At 43.7% G+C, this 22,269-nt stretch overlaps 1 protein-coding gene across 9 annotated transcripts in view; it reads left to right on the forward strand.

Annotated features, from left to right (window-relative positions):
- LOC143782314 (uncharacterized) overlaps positions 1-22,269 on the forward strand; it is a 231,213-nt gene that overhangs the window by 144,431 nt on the left and 64,513 nt on the right. For all 9 annotated transcript variants that reach the window (XM_077269647.1, XM_077269649.1, XM_077269648.1 and 6 more), the window contains 3 exons: positions 7,096-7,140; positions 8,198-8,305; positions 12,905-12,971. In XM_077269647.1, coding sequence (XP_077125762.1) covers positions 7,096-7,140; positions 8,198-8,305; positions 12,905-12,971 — 220 coding nt within the window. The remainder of the gene's footprint in view (positions 1-7,095; positions 7,141-8,197; positions 8,306-12,904; positions 12,972-22,269) is intronic.

Genomic DNA, 22,269 nt, shown 5'->3' on the forward strand with positions numbered 1-22,269 from the left:
CTATCATGAAGTACAATATGTCACGAGAAAACATTCTCCGAATCAGTGAGATCCATTGAAGTGTTCTAGAGTTATGAAGTCATAAAGTGACGCTGGTCAGAATTGTAAAAATTGGACTTGTCAGGAAGGTGAAAACACAGGCTTTGGGGTGAAATGATTTTTATTTTTTCAAATCCAATCTTTCATTTCACAAACTTTCCTGCTTGGTTTGCATCATATAGAACGTCTCTTCTCTGATCGTTTATTGGTGAGTGATTAGAGCAGATAGTATGAAAATTGCTACGGACAAGGATTTTGTCTGTGAGCGATCTTTTATTACTGTGAAACACACACACACTTCCCCTGCTTTCCCAGTTCTTTCAATTTAATAGTTAAAGGGAAGGTGCCACCAGTTTTCTTGTTTGTTTTTTTGTGAAATTAAGCTTAAAATAGTAAATAAAATGTATTAATGCAATGTTTGCACTGTTTGCAAACATTTCTATATGAAAAATATTATATATTTTCTTACAAATATATATATTGACCACTAGGGGGAGCATTTTCCGTTTTAGACCTCAAGCAGCTATAGTAAGACTTACCAGATTATCTGTTAGCTGGAAAATCTGGGCAGTAACTGCTGACATCAGCATTTCCCTCCCCTTTTGGGTGGTCTAATATCCCTGGGGCAGAATGAAGAGCAGCATCACAGGGCAGAGCCATTTTGTGTGTGACTGCCCTGTGATCTGCTATCACCAGCAGTTAGTGCATCAGAAGCACAGTTAGTTTATGTGGTGTGTATGGAGCAGCATTGTCTGTGCAGAGCTGTCTGTGACTCATCCCTCAGTAAGATAAGAAGGAGCTCCAGGTCTGCAGTGAATGGCCAGGCATTGTGGAGGGAGGGGAGAGATACATTGTATGGCTGAGAGAGGTGTCAGGTGTCGCCTCTCTCTGCAGGCTGGGAATGCAGCTTAATGGAGTGAATGGAGCTCCTGTGATAGAGAGTAAGTGGAGCTGGGCAGAGAGCACTGGGCTATAATAAAATGGCTGCTAGTCACACCTACAGCAGTGAGTTGTGCAGCCCACAGAGGCGTGCCCAGCTCACTGCTAACACCTCTCCAATGTTAAAGATAGGGTCCTCGCCGGTCTATTATCTCCTATGTCCATGGGGTGCTGTAAAATGACACTGTTAGTGCCCTGCTACTGCTGCAAAACCAAGATGTCAGCCCCCAGTTCCTTCTTTAACCCCTTAATCCCGTATGACGTACTATCCCGTCAAGGTGACCTGGGACTTAATTCCGGGTGACGGGATAGTACGTCATACGCGATCGGCCGCGCTCACGGGGGGAGCGCGGCCGATCGCGGCCGGGTGTCAGCTGCCTATCGCAGCTGACATCCGGCACTATGTGCCAGGAGCGGTCACGGACCTCCCCCGGCACATTAACCCCCGGCACACCGCGATCAAACATGATCGCAGTGTACCGGCGGTATAGGGAAGCATCGCGCAGGGAGGGGGCTCCCTGTGGGCTTCCCTGAGACCCCCGGAGCAACGCGATGTGATCGCGTTGCTCCGAGGGTCTCCTACCTCCTTCCTCCCTGCAGGTCCCGGACCCAAGATGGCCGCGGCATCCGGGTCCTGCAGGGAGAAAGGTGGCTTACCGAGCGCCTGCTCAGAGCAGACGCTGGTAAGCCTGCACCGATGTAAGTGAGATCGGTGATCTGACAGAGTGCTGTGCACACTATCAGATCATCGATCTGTGATGTCCCCCCCCGGGACAAAGTAAAAAAATAAAAAAATTAAAAAAAAATTCCTAAATAAATTATAAAAAATATATATATATTATTCCCATAAATACATTTCTTTATCTAAATAAAAAAAACAAAACAATAAAAGTACACATATTTAATATCGCCGCGTCCGTAACGACCCAACCTATGAAACTGCCCCACTAGTTAACCCCTTCAGTAAACACCGTAAGAAAAAAACAAGGCAAAAAAACAACGCTTTATTACCATACCGCCGAACAAAAAGTGGAATAACACGCGATCAAAAAGACTGATATAAATAATCATGGTACCGCTGAAAACGTCATCTTGTCCCGCAAAAAACAAGCCGCCATACAGCATCATCAGCAAAAAAATAAAAAAGTTATAGTCCTGAGAATAAAGCGATACTAAAATAATTATTTTTTCTATAAAATAAACATAAAAAAATGATATAAATGAGGTATCGCTGTAATCGTACTGACCCTTCGAATAAAACTGCTTTATCAATTTTACCAAACGCGGAACGGTATAAACGCCTCTCCCAAAAGAAATTCACGAATAGCAGGTTTTTGGTCATTCTGCCTCACAAAAATCGGAATAAAAAGTGATCAAAAATGGTCACGTGTCCGAAAATGTTACCAATAAAAACGTCAACTCGTCCCGCAAAAAACAAGACCTCACATGACTCTGTGGAGCAAAATGTGGAAAAATTATAGGTCTCAAAATGTGGAGACGCAAAAACTTTTTTGCTATAAAAAGCGTCTTTTAGTGTGTGACAGCTGCCAATCATAAAAATCCGATATAAAAAACGCTATAAAAGTAAATCAAACCCTCCTTCATCACCCCCTTAGTTAGGGAAAAATAATAAAAATTAAAAAAATGTATTTATTTCCATTTTCCCATTAGGGCTATGGTTAGGGCTAGAGTTAGGGTTAGGGCTAGGGTTCGGGTTGGGGCTAAAGTTAGGGTTAGGGCTAGGGTTAGGGTTAGGGCTAGGGTTGGAGGTAAGGTTAGGGTTGGGGCTAAAGTTAGGGTTAGGGTTGGGGCTAAAGTTAGGGTTAGGGTTTGAATTACATTTACGGTTTGGATTAGGGTTGGGATTAGAATTATGGGTGTGTCAGGGCTAGGGGTGTGGTTAGGGTTACCGTTGGGATTAGGGTTAGGGGTGTGTTTGGGTTAGGGTTTCAGGTAGAATTGGGGAGTTTCCACTGTCCAGGCACATCAGGGGCTCTCCAAACGCGACATGGCGTCCAATCTCAATTCCAGCCAATTCTGCGTTGAAAAAGTAAAACAGTGCTCCTTCCCTTCCGAGCTCTCCTGTGCGACCAAAAAGGGGTTTACCCCAACATATGGGTTATCAGCGTACTCGGGACAAATTGAACAACAACTTCTGGGGTCCAAGTTCTCTTGTTATCCTTGGGAAAATAAAAAATTTGGGGGGCTAAAAATCGTTTTTGTGAGAAAAAAAAAGATGTTTTATTTTCACGGCTCTGCGTTATAAACTGTAGTGAAACACTTGGGGGTTCAAAGTTCTCACAACACATCTAGATAAGTTCCTTGGGAGGTCTAGTTTCCAATATGGGGTCACTTGTGGGGGGTTTGTACTGTTTGGGTACATCAGGGGCTCTGCAAATGCAACGTGACGGCTGCAGACCAATCCATTTAAGTCTGCATTCCAAATGGCGCTCCTTCCCTTCCGAGCTCTGTCATGCGCCCAAACAGTGGTTCCCCCCCCACATATGGGGTATCAGCGTACTCAGGACAAATTGGACAACAAATTTTGGGGTCCAATTTATTCTGTTACCCTTGTAAAAATACAAAGCTGGGGGCTAAAAAATCATTTTTGTGAAAAAAAAATATATATATATTTTCACGGCTCTGCGTTATAATCTGTAGTGAAACACTTGGGGGTTCAAAGCTCTCAAAACACATCTAGATAAGTTCCTTAGGGGGTCTACTTTCCAAAATGGTGTCACTTGTAGGGGGTTTCAGTGTTTAGGCACAACAGGGGCTCTCCAAACGCAACATGGCGTCTCATCTCAATTCCAGTCAATTTTGCATTGAAAAGTCAAATGGCGCTCCTTCCCTTCCAAGCTCTGCTATTCGCCCAAACAATGGTTTACACCCACATATGGGGTATCAGCGTACTCAGGACAAATTGCACAACATTTTTTGGGGTCCAATTTCTTCTCTTACCCTTGGGAAAATAAAAAATGGGGGTGAAAAGATCATTTTTGTGAAAAAATATGATTTTTTATTTTTACGACTCTGCATTATAAACTTCTGTGAAGCACTTGGTGGGTCAAAGTGCTCACAACACATCTAGATAAGTTCCTTAGGGGGTCTACTTTCCAAAATGGTGTCACTTGTAGGGGGTTTCAATGTTTAGGCACATCAGGGGCTCTCCAAACGCAACATGGCGTCCCATCTCAATTCCAGTCAATTTTGCATTGAAAAGTCAAATGGCGCTCCTTTCCTTCCGAGCTCTGCCATGCACCCAAACAGTGGTTTACCCCCACATATGGGGTATCAGCGTACTCAGGACAAATTGTACAACAACTTTGGGGGTCCATTTTCTCCTGTTACCCTTGGTAAAATAAAACAAATTGGAGCTGAAATAAATTTTGTGAAAAATAGTTAAATGTTCATTTTTATTTAAACATTCCAAAAATTCCTGTGAAACACCTGAAGGGTTAATAAACTTCTTGAATGTGGGTTTGAGCACCTTGAGGGGTGCAGTTTTTAGAATGGTGTCACACTTGGGTATTTTCTATCATATAGACCCCTCAAAATGACTTCAAATGAGATGTGGTCCCTAAAAAAAAAATGGTGTTGTAAAAATGAGAAATTGCTGGTCAACTTTTAACCCTTATAACTCCGTCACAAAAAAAAATTTTGGTTCCAAAATTGTGCTGATGTAAAGTAGACATGTGGGAAATGTTACTTATTAAGTATTTTGCGTGACATATGTCTGTGATTTAAGGGCATAAAAATTCAAAGTTGGAAAATTGCGAAATTTTCAAAATTTTCGCCAAATTTCCATTTTTTTCACAAATAAACGCAAGTTATATCGAATAAATTTTACCACTAACATGAAGTACAATATGTCACGAGAAAACAGTGTCAGAATCGCCAAGATCCGTCAAAGCGTTCCAGAGTTATAGCCTCATAAAGGGACAGTGGTCAGAATTGTAAAAATTGGCCCGGTCATTAACGTGCAAACCACCCTCGGGGCTTAAGGGGTTAAACACATATAACACACGAAATCTGTTTCACATGCATTTAAAACTTGGTTATAGCAGCATGTTATCCTACATTACAGTGATTTATTAATGATCTACAAATGCGGTACCTTACCTTTAAGATATAGGATTAGATGGACTTGGTGTAGTATTCAAAATTCATTAAAGTGATATGTATTTCCTAGTTATATTCTTACAATTAAAATAAAGCAGATTTAATTTTGTAATACATATAAAATATATACGTTTAAATAGATCTCAAGGGATTTACCAAATCAGTTAATTTAGTAGTTACCGTATATAATCGAGTATAAGCCGACCCAAGTATAAGCCGAGACCCCTAATTTTGCCACAAAAAACTGGGAATAACTTAATGACTCGAGCATTAGCCTAGGGTGGAAAATGCAGCAGCTACCGGTAAATGTCAAAAATAAAAAGATACCAATAAAAGAAAAATTGAGACATCAGTAGGTTGTGTTTTTGATTATCCATATTGAATCAGGAGCCCCATATAATGCTCCATACAGTTTATGATGGGCCCCATAAGATGATCCATATTAAAATATGCCCCATATAATGCAGCACAAATGTTGATTATGACCCCATAAGATGCTCCATAGAGACGTTTGTCCCATACAATGCTGCACAAATAACTTATATGGCGTTTCTGCATGTTACATATATTAATTTAAATTGAACCTGTATATCAAAGGACCTTTGGACCCATCATCATGTTTATACCACCACCACAAGTAAAAAAGATACTAGGATTAATAGAGTATCAAACTGTAAATCTGAGCAATAAGAAAAAAAACGTGGCGCTGCACAGCCTCTGCAACGAGCACTGCTTTTTTGTATGCAGTCAATTGTGGGTGCCTGAAACTCAGTAACTGGAGGTGCTCGCATAAGGAAAAAAAGAGATAAATTCCAATGTATATGCAAAGAGAAAAAAATTGCGGCAGCACTCACCAGGTGGCGTGGTTCATTCCTTTATTGAAGATACGAATTCCGTTAGAGTAAATGCACGGCTCGGGGGAGTGCGGACATGGTGGAAGTGAGCAGGGAAGGACAACAGCTGTTTCGCGCTATACCAGCGCTTCTACAGGTCTAGTGCTAGTTCTAACGGAATTCGTATCTTCAATAAAGGAATGAACCACGCCACCTGGTGAGTGCTGCCGCAATTTTTTTTCTCTTTGCATATACATTGGAGAGTATCAAACTGTAACAACTTTATTATTAAAATCATTTAGACAAAAGGTGAACAGAGATGACAATACTGAGTTATATATAAAAGGATATTGTGCAAACAGCAGGAGGTTTGTACCCAGGAGATCAAGTGACAGATAATTTACTTCGCTAGTCTCTCAAAAATATTTCAATATATAGATCTTATTTCAAAAATATATATAATAATCTCCAATAATTATTCAAATATTACAACTAACTAAAGAGACATAGTGCTCATAACCATTACTACAAATTACGGGTGGCACACATAGCAACACTGTCAGTGCTGCCAAAATACCTATAGCCAGCTAATACCACATATCGCCATCATAGCGCCAATAACCGAACAATTAGTAAGTAAGTTGTGCTGTATGAGCTGCGATTTACCCACCGCAATGCAGACAGGGTCTCCTGGGATGAGCCTCCACCCCAACGCGCGTTTCGGAAAGACAACCTTCGTCAGGAGTATATACGGTGTATAAACTAGCTTGTACACCTAGTTTATTTGTCCATGTGGACATATATATAATCTGTAATTTAGAAGTGCGACACCAGTTAAACAGTAATCAGTTACCTTATCTTGCTGACTAAGACTCACCAGATCATAAGATGCACCCTAAAGCGGCAGGAGTGGGGTGGTGCTACGGGCCCTGTGGGAGGAGGGGGTTGTTCGGCGATGTGAGACACTGGCGGGCCCTGGGCTTTCATGAAATGTTGGTGGAGTTCCCACACTTAACTTTGGCTGCTGGAGGCGGCGCATGCACACATTGAGATCTCTGGAGTCCCATTCCATCAGCTGCCAGCTTCCTGCAGTGACTCTGCCTCCTGTGACCACACTCCACCGCAAATACGTGTACGGTAACTATATTTATTTTTCTTTCAGTTGTCTGTGTACGAAATACAGAAAAATAACATCTTAAAATACATGGTAAGATCCTTTTTTATGAATTATTTTTTACTTTTTTGCTGATAGAGGGTAGAGGTGTTATGTAACAAATAGAATATTTGTCTTTGACTTTTTTTTCTTTTAACCACAAACGACCACTAAAATATTTTAATTGAATTCCACTTTCCGTAGAAATTATCTATATTAAACGTTTTTTTATTTAGATTTTCCACAAAAGAGAGCATGTAAACAGTGATTTTGACTTTTATTTTTCTTAGTCTTTTTAGTCCCTCCCTTTTGAAATAATTGGAAAATAGTAATAATTTTATATTCTTTTTGCCGATTTCCCCCTCCCTCCCTGTAAATGGGGCTGTTATATTGGCCCTGGTTACAGAAAACATTCAGCCTCCTGGCTGTATAGCAGAGCTGACTGGATCTCCTAGGACCCATCAGCTCATGATCTCTCCCTACATTCAGCTATCAAATGATCATGAAGTTGTAAGAGGTACCTTCAGTACTTCCTAAACTGTATTGCAGAAGGTTTGTTCAGCATTGTGTGTACAGCAATCAGAAAGGCAAATATGATAATAAATCATGTCTTCCTTCTTTGTGGGAGTCGGCTGTGTTTTGATGAGCTGCTCCTGCCTCCACAGGTGCACAATCTCCTGAAAACTGCTTGTTCTGAACTGATGTTTTAAGGGTATGTTGCGGATTTGGCCCTGCGGATCTGCAGCAGTTTTCCATGTGTTGTACAGTACCATGTAAACTTATGGAAAACCAAATCCGCAGTGCACATGCTGCGGAAAATTCCGCGCAGAAACGTTTTGCACCTGTTCCATTATAGGAATCCACAGGTGTTAAAAATGCAGGCGAAATCCGCGCAAAATATGCACAAAATCCGCAGGGCATTTTACCGTCAGTGCAAAGTAAAGTGTGGACTACCTTGATGTTTATAGTCTAGTGGCAGTTTAGAAGTAGTTAATATAATTTACTCACTCATACTTCCTTAGTTAAATATTTTGTTTGTAAGCAAAAAGTATGACTGACAAGTTGTCTATAAATTACTGAAGGTTGTAATTTTTTTTTTTTTTATTCAAAGGAAACACTTGTGATTACATCTCCAGAAGAGTTTATGCTTGTTGAGGGTCTGACAGAGGAGCTGGAAGCAGCAGTGAATGTGTTTACTTATAACACTAAGCCAAGATATGTATGTTTTTACTTTTTTATTTTAAATCTCTACACTGTTGCTGGAGTCTATTGGTTCCCTGCTATGGTTAAGAGCTTATCCCTAAACCTTCTGACATCTGTGAATCGTAGCATGGCTGCAGCTTTTTGCAATCTTATGCATTACAAACAGGTGCAGGAAATGGTGCCATTGAAATTAGCGTTCTCTCAAAACAAACTAAGGCCCCTTTCACACGTCAGTCTTTTACTGTCAGTCTCAATCCGGCGAATTTTGAAAAAAACGGATCCGGCGAATGTTGCCGCCGGATCCGTTTTTTTCTCATAGACTTGTGTTAGCGACAGATTGCGATGTATGACCTCATATTTCAGCCATTGTTCACCGGATCCGGCGAAAAATTGTTTATCCGGCGGCCGGATAAAACTGACATAGTGTAGTTTTGTGTCCATCGAAAAAATGGACAGCGATGGATCCGTCGCCATCTCTCGTGTGCTAGAATGGAAGCCTATTGCGCCGGATCCATCAAATGATAGAATCCGGCAACAGATTCCGTTTTGTTTTGTTTTTTTTTAAACTGGGCATGCTCCAATTTTTTTTAGGATACAATTAGCTGGATTAGCTAGTCGGATCCGGCGAAAAAACGGATCAGTCACATCAGTTTTTCACAATCTGCGACGGAACTGTTTTTGTTTTTTTTTTTTTTTTCAACATTTGACGGATTGTGACTGATGGCAAAAAACTGATGTGTGAAAGCAACCTAATGCATACACACGTGGGGGGAAATGATCAAGTGCACTAGTATATTAACTTTAATTGGTCTGTGTACAGGCTGTGGACCACAGTTACAGCACATGGACCTTAAATGTTTGTCTGCACATACCCTTACTGTAAGCTGATGAGTTGTCCAGTTGGGGTAATTACACTAAACAGTATTAGTAATGCTGGTTCAAATTACCTATTTTATTTTTGTTCCTTTCCCCTTGCTTTTTACACACCTTAAAATCGGTCTTAAATAGCTTCAATTTGTACAGTTGCATAAAATTGTTGTTTAGTTTTAAAGGGGCTGCCTCATCGTTGCATAATACAGCCTCTGTATAGGTTATTAAATTGAAAGAATATTTGCCATGTACGCTTATGTCCAGAAATACTTGGACAGTGACCGAATCTTCATGATTTTGGCTCTGCATTCCACTTTTTTATTTAAAATGAAACAACTGAGATACAAATGAAGTGTAGAATTTCAGGTTCAATTAAAAAGGTTGAACAAAAATATCCTGTCATTCCCCCCCCCCTCTACGTCTTCTGTGTGTCTTTGCCTGCCTCATGTGTTTCTTTTAGAGGTCACTGATTATTGTGACCCGCCTCCTTCTTGATTTTTTGCGTTGTCAACTCCATCATTGGAGTGGGCAGTGCGTACGCAGTGTAATTCCACACGGTCTTCAGGCCTTGAACAAAATGGCGCCGGAAGAGGTGCGTGCACAGACCGAGAGCTCAACTTAATGAAGGTGCTATTGCACAGAAACTTCGAACTGTGCATTCTAAGCTTCCTGCAGCATTTTATTGAAGACTGGCTGTGGAATTACACTGCACATGCTACAGCAACACCAATGACTGCGATTATGGTGCCGAATTTCAAAAAGGAGGTAGATCACTGAATTATCAATGACCTATAAAAGAAACAGAGGAGGCAGAAGGTGGGACAGAGGAGCAGAACAAGACTCTATCCTCAGTTTCGCCATAATATACAGAAGAAGTTATTAGAAGAAAACTAGCGACTGATTAAACAATAACCAGTGATCGGATTTCTGCACCAATGGGGGTCGGTGTAATCAGCATAACTGCTTCATTATGGCATTGCCTTTACTTTATATTTCTAATCTGATTGACTTGGCCATTGCAGAATATTCCACTTCTTTGCCTTAAATTCCTGGGTTGCATTCCCACACTATGTTTTGGGTCATTGTCCACCTGTACTGTGAAGCTGCGTCCCATCAACCTTGCTGCGTTTGGCACAATCTGAGCAGAAAGTATAGCCCTAAAAAAACACTTTAGAATTCATCTGGCTGCTTCTGTCTTCATCCACATCATCAGTTAACACTAGTGACCCATTGCCATTGGAAGCCATGCATGCCCATGCAATCACAATGTCTCCTCCATGTTTTACAGAGGATGAGCTGTGCTTTGGATCACTAGCCATTCCAAGCCTTCTCCGTACGTACTTCTTCCCATTATCCTGGTACAGGTTGATCTTGGTTTCATTTGTCCAAAGAATGCTTTTCCACAACTGGGCTGCCTTCTTTAGATGTTTTTTTGGCCAAGTCTAATCTGACCTTTCTAGTTTTAAGGCCGATTAGTGGTTTGCACTTTTTGGATGTACAGTCTGTATTTGGTCTCATGAAGTTTTCACTTTATGGGAGACTTAGATACTGAAACACCTACTTCCTGGAAAGTGTTCTTCACTTGGTTGGCTGTTGCGAAGGGGTTTTTCTTCACCATGGAAGAGATTCTACGATCATCCGCCATTGTTGTCTTCTGTGGCTGTTCAGGCCTTTTTGCATTCCTAAGCTCACCAGTGCACTTTTTTTTTTCTTGCACAAAGTATCATATTGTAGATTTGGCCACTCCCAACATTTCTGCTATGCTTGATAGTTTTTTGTTTCCCCCCCCCCCCCAGCCTAATAGTTGATTTATCTTTTATTAAGAGTTTCTTTGACCACATGTTGTGGTCTCACAGCAACAGCTTCCAAATGCAAATGCTACATCTGGAATAATCTCCAGACCTTTTTCCTACTTTTTGATGATGGATTGATAAGTGAATATCCCATGTAGCCTATTAAAGAGCTTTTGAGCTCATTGTGAAAACCTGTCACTGTCCGAAAATTTCTGTGCCTGTTCCCCCTCTTCCCCACACCCATCTTTTTAATAGCACATAGAGAGTGCATTTATGGCATTTCCTTAGTGTGACACCACCTGCTGTTCAGATTGGTATACATATGTGTACGTCTATTTGCTGAGCCTAATGCTTCTGGGCACACATTCTCTGTCACCCTCCAGTTAGCTAGTTCTTTGCTTAAACATTTAACCCCTTTCTGACCTCGGACGGGATAGTACGTTCAAGGTCAGAACCCCCGCTTTGATGCGGGCTCCGGCGGTGAGCCCGCATCAAAGCCGGGACCTGTCGGCTGTTTTGAACAGCTGACATGTGCCCGCAATAGCGACGGGTGAAATCGCGTTTCACCTGCCGCTATTAACTAGTTAAATGCCGCTGACAGCGGCATTAAACCGGCGCTTCCGGCCATCGGGCCGGAAATGAGCGCATCGCCGCCCCCGTCACATGATCGGGGGTCAGCGATGCATCAAGATAGTAACCATAGAGGCCCTTGAGACCTCTATGGTTACTGATGCAGGCCTGCTGTGAGTGCCACCCTGTGGTCGGCGCTCATGGCAAGCCTGCAATTCAGCTACATAGCAGCGATCATCAGATCGCTGCTATGTACCTGAGCCGATCCAGTTGTGCCAGCTTCTAGCCTCCCATGGAGGCTATTGAAGCATGGCAAAAGAAAAAAAAAAACATTAAAAGTGGAAAAAAAATAAAAAAAAATATAAAAGTTTAAATCACCCCCCTTTCGCCCCATTCAAAATAAAACAAAAAATAACCAAACCTACACATATTTAGTATCGCCGCTTTCAGAATCGCCCGATCTATCAATAAAAAGGATTAACCTGATCGCTAAATGGCGTAGCGAGAAAAAAATTCAAAACGCCAGAATTAAGTTTTTTTGGTCGCCATAACATTGCATTAAAATGCAATAACGGGCGATCAAAAGAACGTATCTGCATGAAAGTGGTTTCAATAAAAACGTCAGCTCGGCCCACAAAAAATAAGCCCCACCCGACCCCAGATCACGAAAAATGGAGACGCTACGGGTATCGGAAAATGGCACCATTTTTTTTTTTTTTTTTTTTTTTTTTTAAGCAAAGTTTGCAATTTTTTTTCACCACTTAGGTAAAAGAGAATGTTTGGTGTCTATGAACTCGTAATGACCTGGAGAATCATAATGGCAGGTCAGTTTTAGCATTTAGTGAACCTAGTAAAAAAAAGCCAAACAAAAAATTGTGGGATTGCAATTTTTTAGCAATTTCACCACACTTGGAATTTTTTAACCGTTTTCTAGTACACGACATGGTAAAACCAATGACATCGTTCAAAAGTACAACTTGGTTCGCAAAAAACAAGCCCTGACATGGCCATATTGACGGAAGAATAAGAAAGTTATGGCTCTGGGAAGGAGGGGAGTGAAAAACGAACACAGAAAAATGGAAAGTCCCAAGGTCCTGAAGGGGTTAAACATCTGCACTTGGAAAGCCATTTCTTTGCAGTGAACTGGGGATCACTGTGCTGAGAGCTGGCTCTGGAAAAAGCGACTAAGGTTGAGTTACAGTACTTGCACATACATCTCTAAGGTTTTAAATAAGATTTCTTATATTCATGTGGCTGCTGTAAAATCAGCAGCTCAGCAAGAATAGAGCCCTAACAATGTAAAGGGAAAAGAATAAATGTAATACATTCCTTTTAATTTTCTTTTTGCATGTTAATGAATTGAATTAATTCATTATTTATAGGAAAAGTCTTATAAACGTAAACGTGAGCAAAGCACTGGCTACCACGAAAGAAAGCATTCAAGATCAGGTATTTGAGTTTCCAAGTGTGTTTGTGTGTGTCTGTCTCCTTGTCCAGTCCATATAAAATAAAGATATCTCTTAAAGGGTCTCTGTCACCCCCTCCAGCCGTTAGAAACTAAGAGAGCCACCTTGTGCAGCTGTAATGCTGCATTCTGACAAGGTGGCTCTTTTAGTTATTGGTGCAGTCAAAGCAGAAATAAAGCGTTTTATAATTTCGCAAAAATACCTGTCTTTAGCCCTGGAGGCAGGTCTTAACCCCCCGCTGCACACGCCACACTGCCGTCACTCAAGGCTTCTTTAGCGCCGGGCGCTGCCCCCTCCCCGCTGTTTTCAAATCAAATCCAGCGCCTGCGCTGTTTTGTTCTGCCTGGGGCAGGCGCAGTGAGCACTGCCCGTCTGACCTCAGATGCAGTCTCGATCAGCTGAAGATACACACACTGTAAGGCGGGGGACCTGGGTGAGTGTCTGACACGCAGTGCGCATGCCCAGGAATCCCAGCCCCGCACTGTGCATAATGCATAACACACTGCGGGGCTGGGATTCACAAGCTGGGTGGCCGCACAGGCGCAGTCTGCGAGACTGCATCTGAGGTCATGTGGTGTAAATTATACTGTATGGAGCACTATATGGGGCCATTATACTGTATGGGGCAATATATGGGGCTCATTATTCTGTTTGGAGCAATATATGGGGCTCATTATTCTGTATAGAGGACTATACTGTCCGGTTTCTGAGCTAATGTAGAATGTACTAGATAGCACTCATGTATTGTAAGAAGTAAGTGAAATCTTTGGCATTGTACTATACCTATATTTCTCTTCCGTACCCGTGCATTATGAATTATGGTATGTGTTAAAGGGGCCCACTGGGACTCTTTCGCCCAGGGCCCATGAAAACCTGGAGCCGGCCCTGGTTCTGCCACAAACACTTGTTGACAAATCACCTGATTTTGCAGGTTAATTGCATTTTAAACACCCCAAAGTTTTGCAGTACAGTCCAACAGAGCTGACATTATTTAGCAATCACTTAATTTTTGCAAATGAAATGGCAGTTTCCTTGCAAACTGTGCTGTCTATTGCAATGGCTGTGTGATTTTTGCCAGTGAAAGAGTTGTTTTCATGCAAAGTCAAGTGAATGTTTAATGCTCAAACATTACAGTAGCCTTAGGGTACCGTCACACATTGAAATTTTCATCGCTGCGACGGCACGATTCGTGACGTCGCAGCGTCGTATAAGCATCGCTCCAGCGTCGTAGACTGCGGTCACACGTTGCAATCACGGCGCTGGAGCGATGCCGAAGTCCCCGGGTAACCAGGGTAAACATCGGGTAACTAAGCGCAGGGCCGCGCTTAGTAACCCGATGTTTACCCTGGTTACCAGCGTAAACGTAAAAAAACAAACAGTACATACTCACCCGTCGGTGTCCTTCAGGTCCCTTGCCGTCTGCTTCCTGCTCTGAGTGCAGCCGTACAGTGAGCAGAGCGCAGCACCGCTGTGATCTGCTCTCACTTTCCGGCCGGCACTCAGAGCAGGAAGCAGACGGCAAGGGACCTGAAGGACACCGACGGGTGAGTATGTACGGTTTGTTTTTTTACGTTTACGCTTGTAACCAGGGTAAACATCGGGTTACTAAGCGCGGCCCTCGCTTAGTTACCCGATGTTTACCCTGGTTACAAGCGAAGACATCGCTGGATCGCTGTCACACACAACGATCCAGCGATATCAGCGGGTGATCAAGCGACGAAAGAAAGTTCCAAACGATCTGCTACGACGTACGATTCTCAGCAGGGTGTCTGATCGCAGTAGCGTGTCAGACACTGCGATATCGTAACGATATCGCTAGAACGTCACGAATCGTAACGTCGTAGCGATGGAAATTTCAATGTGTGACGGTACCCCTAGGTCTTACAGTATCTTACATTAATCAGCTAGATCAAAATCTGTAAGGCTGAATGCAGATGTTCTGCTCAATCTACAGCATAATACAATGCCAGCTAGCTAGCTAGCTGTGACGTTAAAAATCTTATCTACAAATTGCAATTTTTTTTCTAGATTGACCTACAGTATGAATTGTAAAATCAACAGCAGATGTTAAATGTGTGTTTAGCATATGGCTTCATTCACATATCTGTGTGAATTTATCATCTTTGAGAAACTGTTTTTCCCCACATCCCTTTCCCCCACTGAAGCGCTACTTGTTGCTCTGGAAGTTGTGTGTTTTAATTCAAATTTATCTTCAAGCAATGGATCCATGAGACACGGAAGCAAGTCAAAAGCATTCTGATTTTCAGCTTTGTTTTACGGATGCCCATTGACTTAAATCACAATTGAGCGCATATATCAATTATAGCGCCATTGAAGAGTGAGGCAGAAACCTAAATGTTAGAAATTGACACTTTTTTTCTCTGAAAAATGTCTACAAGACTGTTTTAGGAGTAAGGGCAAGTAGTCTCTTTAGTATTGCTGTAAATGGAAGTAATTTAATTTCCTGACCTAAAATGTAATTTACATAAGCCCTTAGAAAGTCAGAAAGACTCAGAAAGACCCGTGATATCTGTTTTTTTGTTTTCTTTTTTGTTTTTTAAATTGCACACTGACACATTCTGTATGGCTGTTAAGATGAATGATTTTATTCTTGGTCCCACTGTGATTAAAAAAAAACAAAAACAAAACAGGGGGAACAGAGAAAAACCACAATGAATGGATGCAGCCAAAGGTTCAAGCACTCCCCCAGCTTGCAAAATTTAATCATTTATCCTGTCAAGCGAGCAGCGCAGTCTGATGCCCCATTCTCTTCACGTAGCAAAGGAACATTGACCATCAGTGACATTGGCGGTACCTCTCCTTCTCGACGGTTAGTTTCCTGTCCCTGACTAAGAACCTTCAGTATGGCGAACCTGAAGATAAGACTGAGGAGATGGTGTCCAGGCAAGACCAGTACAGGTAGCGGAGACTCCCCTTTCACGGCTGATGCGGTGTCCTGAAGCCACCACCGCTGGAACTGAGGGGTCTATCAGGGTTAGCGGAGGAGAGCACAGCAGCCGCACCATGCTCCAGTGCTGGTCTTACTGGACGTCCGGTCCGCACACGCGAGGGACTCGATGAGGACGCCCCCCCCCCCCATACCCCTAATGACGCGGCCAGGGGTCACATGATGAGGGGGAATTTCCAGTGTGAAACCGGAAGTAGTACAGGGGGCGCTGGGCGGCTTATTCAAATAGAAGGGAGCGGGGTGAGATGCTCCCTGCAGCCAGTAGTCCCTTGGAGGAGCAACCCAGCGAACCGCAGCAGCGCTAGAGGCAGCAACAGCCAAAAAGGAGACATCATGATTCTTTAAGCAAGCGGAGTGGACGTTCAAGCAGATGTCCAAGCAGCCATTCCACCCAGCACAGCAGAAACTCTGGCACAGTAGACAAGTCTCTGGCCTCAAAAGGCCCTTCAATGGACTCTATTCCTCCTCCAAAACCGGTAAGTGCGACTTCATCTGGTGAGTGATCTTCGTGAAAGTTCACCTTGTAATTGGGGTCCCCTTTCTCTTAAATTTTTCTGGGAGGAAAGAGTTTGGCTAAAACCAACACAGAAATTGCCCCATGTGTTACCTGTCACCTGGGATAAAAGACTTTGCCGTTCGTGCATAGAACAGTTGCTATATGAGGAGACCCCCCAAATTTCGCCTCCGAATTAAGATCAGTGATTAAGATGTATGTTGAAAGCACCTTTAGATTCCTCACACAAGTGGATACTGTCAGGGAACAGAAGGCCAGCAAGCACTGACTCCACAAGCTCCGAGGAGAAAGACTCGGGTTCATCAGATGCTTCCTCATCCTCAGACAAAGTAAGGGGGGCGCCACTGTTTCCCTGTAGAAGTAGAAAGCCTGGTTAAAGCAATGATATCTACTGGGAGTAATGGACCCTTGCCCACAAAAAACGGTACAGGATGTAATGTTTGGAGGATTGGCATAGAAAAAACAAGGTCATTATCCCTGAATGAAAATATACAAGCCCTGATTAAAAGAGTGGGAGAAACCAGATAGGAAAAACTCTTCTATACAGTCCCTAAAAAGAAAATATCCCTTTGAGGATATAGTGTCATCATCCTGGGATAAAACCCCAAAATTAGATGTAGCGGTAGCAAAGGCCTCCAAGAAATTTGCCCTCCCCTTCGAGGACATGGGAGTTGTAAAAGATACTCTAGATAAAAAGGCAGATTCCTTCCCTAAAGGCGCATAGGATACATCGTGGAGTAGTTTTAGGCCTGCTATAGCAGCAACCTGCGCCTCTAGGTGCCTGATGATATGGTTAGATCAACTAGAAAAGCAGATCCGGGATAATGTCCAGAGACAAGGTAATTGAGTTCATTCCTTTAATACAGGGGGCTGCAGCTTTTTTGGTGAATTCATCAGCAAACTCTGTTAGACTAGCGGCCAAGTCTGCAGCGTTCTCGAATGCAGCCTGTAGAGCACTTTGGCTTAAATGCTGGCCGGGAGACTTTCACACTAAATTAAACCTATGTTCTACCCCCTGTGAAGGGAATTTTCTTTTTATTGAAACATCGGATGACATCCTTCAGAAAGCAGGGAATAAGAGGGGGGGTTCCCTAACCTGGCCACCCCCACATACAAACGGTCCTTTCGGAGTAGTATTTTTTTCCATCGGAGGCCCCCAAGAGAACAGAGTAGATGGGAGTGGGAGAAAAAAAGTTGTTTTTTTTGGAAGCCCTCCAAGTGATGGTCCCTCACAGGTGGGGGTCAGACTATTCCGTTTCCTTCCGGCCTGGGAAAAGATTTCCAACAGTCCCTGGATACTAAACCTAATCAGGTCAGGCCTTTTGATTGATTTTTCATTCTTTCCCTCCTCAGAACTTTGTTCTTCCAGGGAGGATTGTAGGGGAGTTGCTTCAAAGGGCATTAGAGTGCCAGTTGTTGGACCTAGTGGGCAAAGCTGTTCAGAAGAAGCCTCTCCTTGGGAAAAGTTGGAAGGATTCTACTCCTCATTGTTTCTGGTAGACAAACCAGACGGGTCCTTACGGACAATTATAAACTTAAAAAAAATTGAACAAGTATGTAACACCCCAAACATTGAAGATGGAATCCATAAAATCAGCCATGAAAATATTGTTTCCCAACTGCTTCATGACGGTCCTGGATCTGAGCGACACATTATCATGTTTCCATACACAGACTCTCAAAAGTTCCCCAGCGTAGCGGTCTCCATAAATGGAGAAACAAAACTTTTTTTCAATACAAGGACCTTCCCTTTGGCTTGTTAGTAGCCCCTCAGGTGTTTACCAATCTAGTGGCACACCTGAGGGAACAGGACATTTTGATGTCCCTTATTTGGATGATTTTTTGGTGATAGGCGACACTGTCCAACATTGCAAAACACAACTAGACAGGGTAATGACCTCTTTAGTAAACCTAGGCTGGCTATTGAATCTACAAAAAAACAAAGATCGAGCCAAAGACTGCTCAGGAGTTTCTAGGACTTACATTGGACTCCAAGAAGCAAGAGTGTCGCCTCCCGGAGGACAAAAGGGAAAAGATTGCGAGTCAGGTGTTGAGGGCATCACCGTACCCATCCATGACTTTGAGAAAGGCCATGTCCCTGTTAGGTTCCCTAACCTCTTGTTTGCCAGCCGTTCAGTGGGCCCAAATACACACCAGGGGGCTCCAGTGGGACATCTTAAAAAAACAGGTCACTTAGGTCGTATAACTCTATCTTCAGCAACTATTTATTCCCGGAGTTGGTACAAAGAGATGGGCAGTCAAACCAAAGGGGTCACTTGGGTGACCAAAGTGGCCCGAGTATTTACCAGGAATACAAGCCCCACGAGGTGGGGGGCTCACCTGGACAACAAAGTTACTCAGGGGGTCTGGACGGGTCAGGAGTTGGATGTATCCTAAAACCAAAAGGAGCTATTAGCAGTCAGTTATACCCTGTTAAAGTTTATTATTTTATTATTATAGCACCATTTATTCCATGGCGCTTTACATTCTTACTTACCCTTCGGGGTCATCACATGTGAATATTTTTGGACAATCAGGTGGTGGTGGCCTATCTGAACCATCAGGGGGAACGAGAGCACGGGCCTTGATGGACACGACAACTCAGATTTTCTGGTTGGCGGAAAGCAGTCTCCTCTCCCTGACAGCACTCCACATTCGAGGAGTAGAAAATCGCAAGGCAGACTTTGAGCCACACTTAGTTGACACAGGGCGAGTGGATGCTAAGAGTCCATTTTCAATCAGATTGTGGAAATGTGGGGTCTCCCTGTCATATATCTCTTTGCCAGCATCAACAACACAAAGGTAGACTTTTTGCTCCATAGATCCCAGAAGGAATCCTCAAGTGCTAGATGCCTTTATGATTCCGTAGGATCAGAGCATGGCCTATGCCTCCCCCTCCCCACCATTCATCCTCATCCCAGCAGTTCTATGGAAGATCAGGGAGGACAGGGTAAAGGTACCTTCACACTAAACGATATCGCTAGCGATCCGTGACGTTGCAGCGTCCTGGCTAGCGATATCGTTTAGTTTGACAGGCAGCAGCGATCAGGATCCTGCTGTGATATCGCTGGTTGTTGGTTAAAGTTCAGAACTTTATTTGGTCGTCAGATCGCCGTGTATCGTTGTGTTTGACAGCAAAAGCAACGATACCAGCGATGTTTTACAGGGCCGCGCTTAGTAACCCAATGTTTACCCTGGTTACCATTGTAAAACAATCGGGTTACTAAGTGCAGGGCCGCGCTTAGTAACCCGATGTTTACCCTGGTTACCATTGTAAAACAATCGGGTTACTAAGCGCAGGGCCGCGCTTAGTAACCCGATGTTTACCCTGGTTACCATCGTAAAAGTAAAAAAACAAACAGTACATACTCACCTTCGCGTCCCCCGGCGTCCGCTTCCTGCACTGACTGAGCGCCGGCCGTGAAGTGAAAGCACAGCACAGCGGTGACGTCACCGCTCTGCTGTTAGGGCCGGCGCTCAGTCAGTGCAGGGAAGCGGACGCCGGGGGACGCGAAGGTGAGTATGTACTGTTTGTTTTTTTACTTTTACGATGGTAACCAGGGTAAACATCGGGTTACTAAGCGCGGCCCTGCGCTTAGCAACCCGATGTTTACCCTGGTTACCCGGGGACCTCGGCATCGTTGGTCGCTGGAGAGCTGTCTGTGTGACAGCTCTCCAGTGACCAAACAGCGACGCTGCAGCGATCGGCATCGTTGTCTGTATCGCTGCAGCGTCGCTTAATGTGAAGGTACCTTAAGGGTATGTTTCCACGGTCAGGAAACGCTGCTTTTTTGACGCTGCGCAGAGCTGCAGCGTCAAATAAGCAGCGTCCAGATGTTCCAGCATAGTGGAGGGGATTTTATGAAATCCCGTCTCCACTATGCGTGGAAACCCGCACGCGGCGGCCCTGCGACTCTGGACATGCTGCGCGTCTTTTCAGATCGCAGCATGTCCGTACACCTTGCGAGGACGCAGCGTCCCCGCAAGGCATATCACAGGGCCCTATGGGACAGAGCTATCATCCCGGATGTGAAGAGTTAACACATCCGGCATGATCGCGTCCCAGAAAGGGGGCGGGGCTTAGCGCCGAGCGGCGATACCGCCGGCCATCCTGAACGTGGAGACATAGCCTAAGAGTGATACTGATAGCCCCCCTTTTGGCCAAGAAGAACTTGGTACTCCTGATCTCACCGATCCTTGGGTACTACCAGAAATTCTGGACCTTCTCTCTTAGGGACCGGTGTTTCACCTTCAGGCAGCAAACTTACACTTAACAGTATGGAATTTGAAAGGGAGCTTTTGAGGGATAGAGGTTTTTCCCCGACTTTGTTTCCACCCTACTTCAGAGTAGGAAAGTCGTCACTACCAGAGCCTACGGTAAAACCTTGAAAAAATTCCTATCCACCTCGGGGGTGAGAGTCCAGGTTGGAGTCCCAATTATGACAATCCTGGAGTTTCTACAAAAGGGGTTGGAATGAGGCCTCTCTAGCACCCTAAAGGTTCAAGTAGCTGCTCTGGGGGCCTTATGCAATCACTATGTAGCAGGCAATCCATGGATAGCAAGATTTTTATATGAAGGATAAAGTGAACGTTCCAGCGCCTTAAAAATCTTCAAACTTTATTGATCTATTACAGGAAAATTACTGCTCTAAAAACTCCAGTACCAGTGTGAAATCAGGGGGTACAAGGGACACGTTTCGATCTGGCACCAGATCTTTCTCAAAGCAGTAATTTTCCTGATATGGATCAATAAAGTTTGAAGATTTTTAAGGAGCTGGAACGTTCACTTTATCCTTCATTGCATTTACCTTGTCCCATCTAGACGGAGTTCCGTGCACTTGCGGATTTAGTCGGTGAGCTGGCTGTCGTTTCCAACCACGTTACTTTCATTTATGAAGATTTATTACAGCCTCCACAAGATCTAGGCCCAATATCAGCCATAAATTGCCGCCATGGGATCTAAATTTGGTCCTATCAGCCCTTACAGGTCCTCTCTTTGAACCCTTAGATTCTGCCCCGCTCAAGGTCCTGTCCCTTAAAACGGTCCTTCTGTCGGCTCTAACGTCAGCCGTAGAGTGAGCGACAAACAGGATTTATCTGTAGGCCCTCTCTTTACTAGGATCCTAGAAGATTTAATGAATCCTGCTTTGAGTAGGGGGTTGGACCAGATGACCAAGGAGGTCCCTTCCAACTTTACCATCCTATGATTCTAAGCGTTTAATTTATTTTAAAACCTGACCTTGCTTATTTGCCTAAGGTAGCATCTCGTTTGCACAGGTCCCAGTCCCAATAGATAGTCCTTCCTTCCTTTTGCTCCAACCCCAAAAATACAAAAGAACAAATTCCACACAGATGTTAAAATGTTTTTCAGTACCTAGCGTTTACCCAGGGGTGTAGTAAGGATGGATGGATCTCTGTATGTTTTCAGGGGCCTAGGAAGGGACTCAAGGCCTCCAAAGTACCTTGGCAAGATTGATAAGACATGCGATCTCGTTGGCATACTCATCTAGTGGGAATGTCGCCCTGGAGGGTTTGAGAGCTCATTCCACGAGAGCAGTGGCAACCTCCTGGGCAGAAAGGTTGGAGGTATCAGTAGGGCAGATTTGTAAGGCTGCCACTTTGGTCATCTACCTTTTTCAAACACTATTGGCTGGACCTAGCCTCTTCTTCTGATCTAACCTTTGGGAGAAGGGTTGTACAGGCTGTGGTCCCTCCTGTCACGATTCACACCGTGACTGTCAAGAGCCCTTAGCTGCGGCCAGCAGTTTGTCACGAAATCCACAGGGATTCCTGACCACT

The sequence above is a fragment of the Ranitomeya variabilis genome, chromosome 6 (assembly GCF_051348905.1).
Source record: "Ranitomeya variabilis isolate aRanVar5 chromosome 6, aRanVar5.hap1, whole genome shotgun sequence".
Classification (NCBI taxonomy): Eukaryota; Metazoa; Chordata; class Amphibia; order Anura; family Dendrobatidae; genus Ranitomeya; species Ranitomeya variabilis.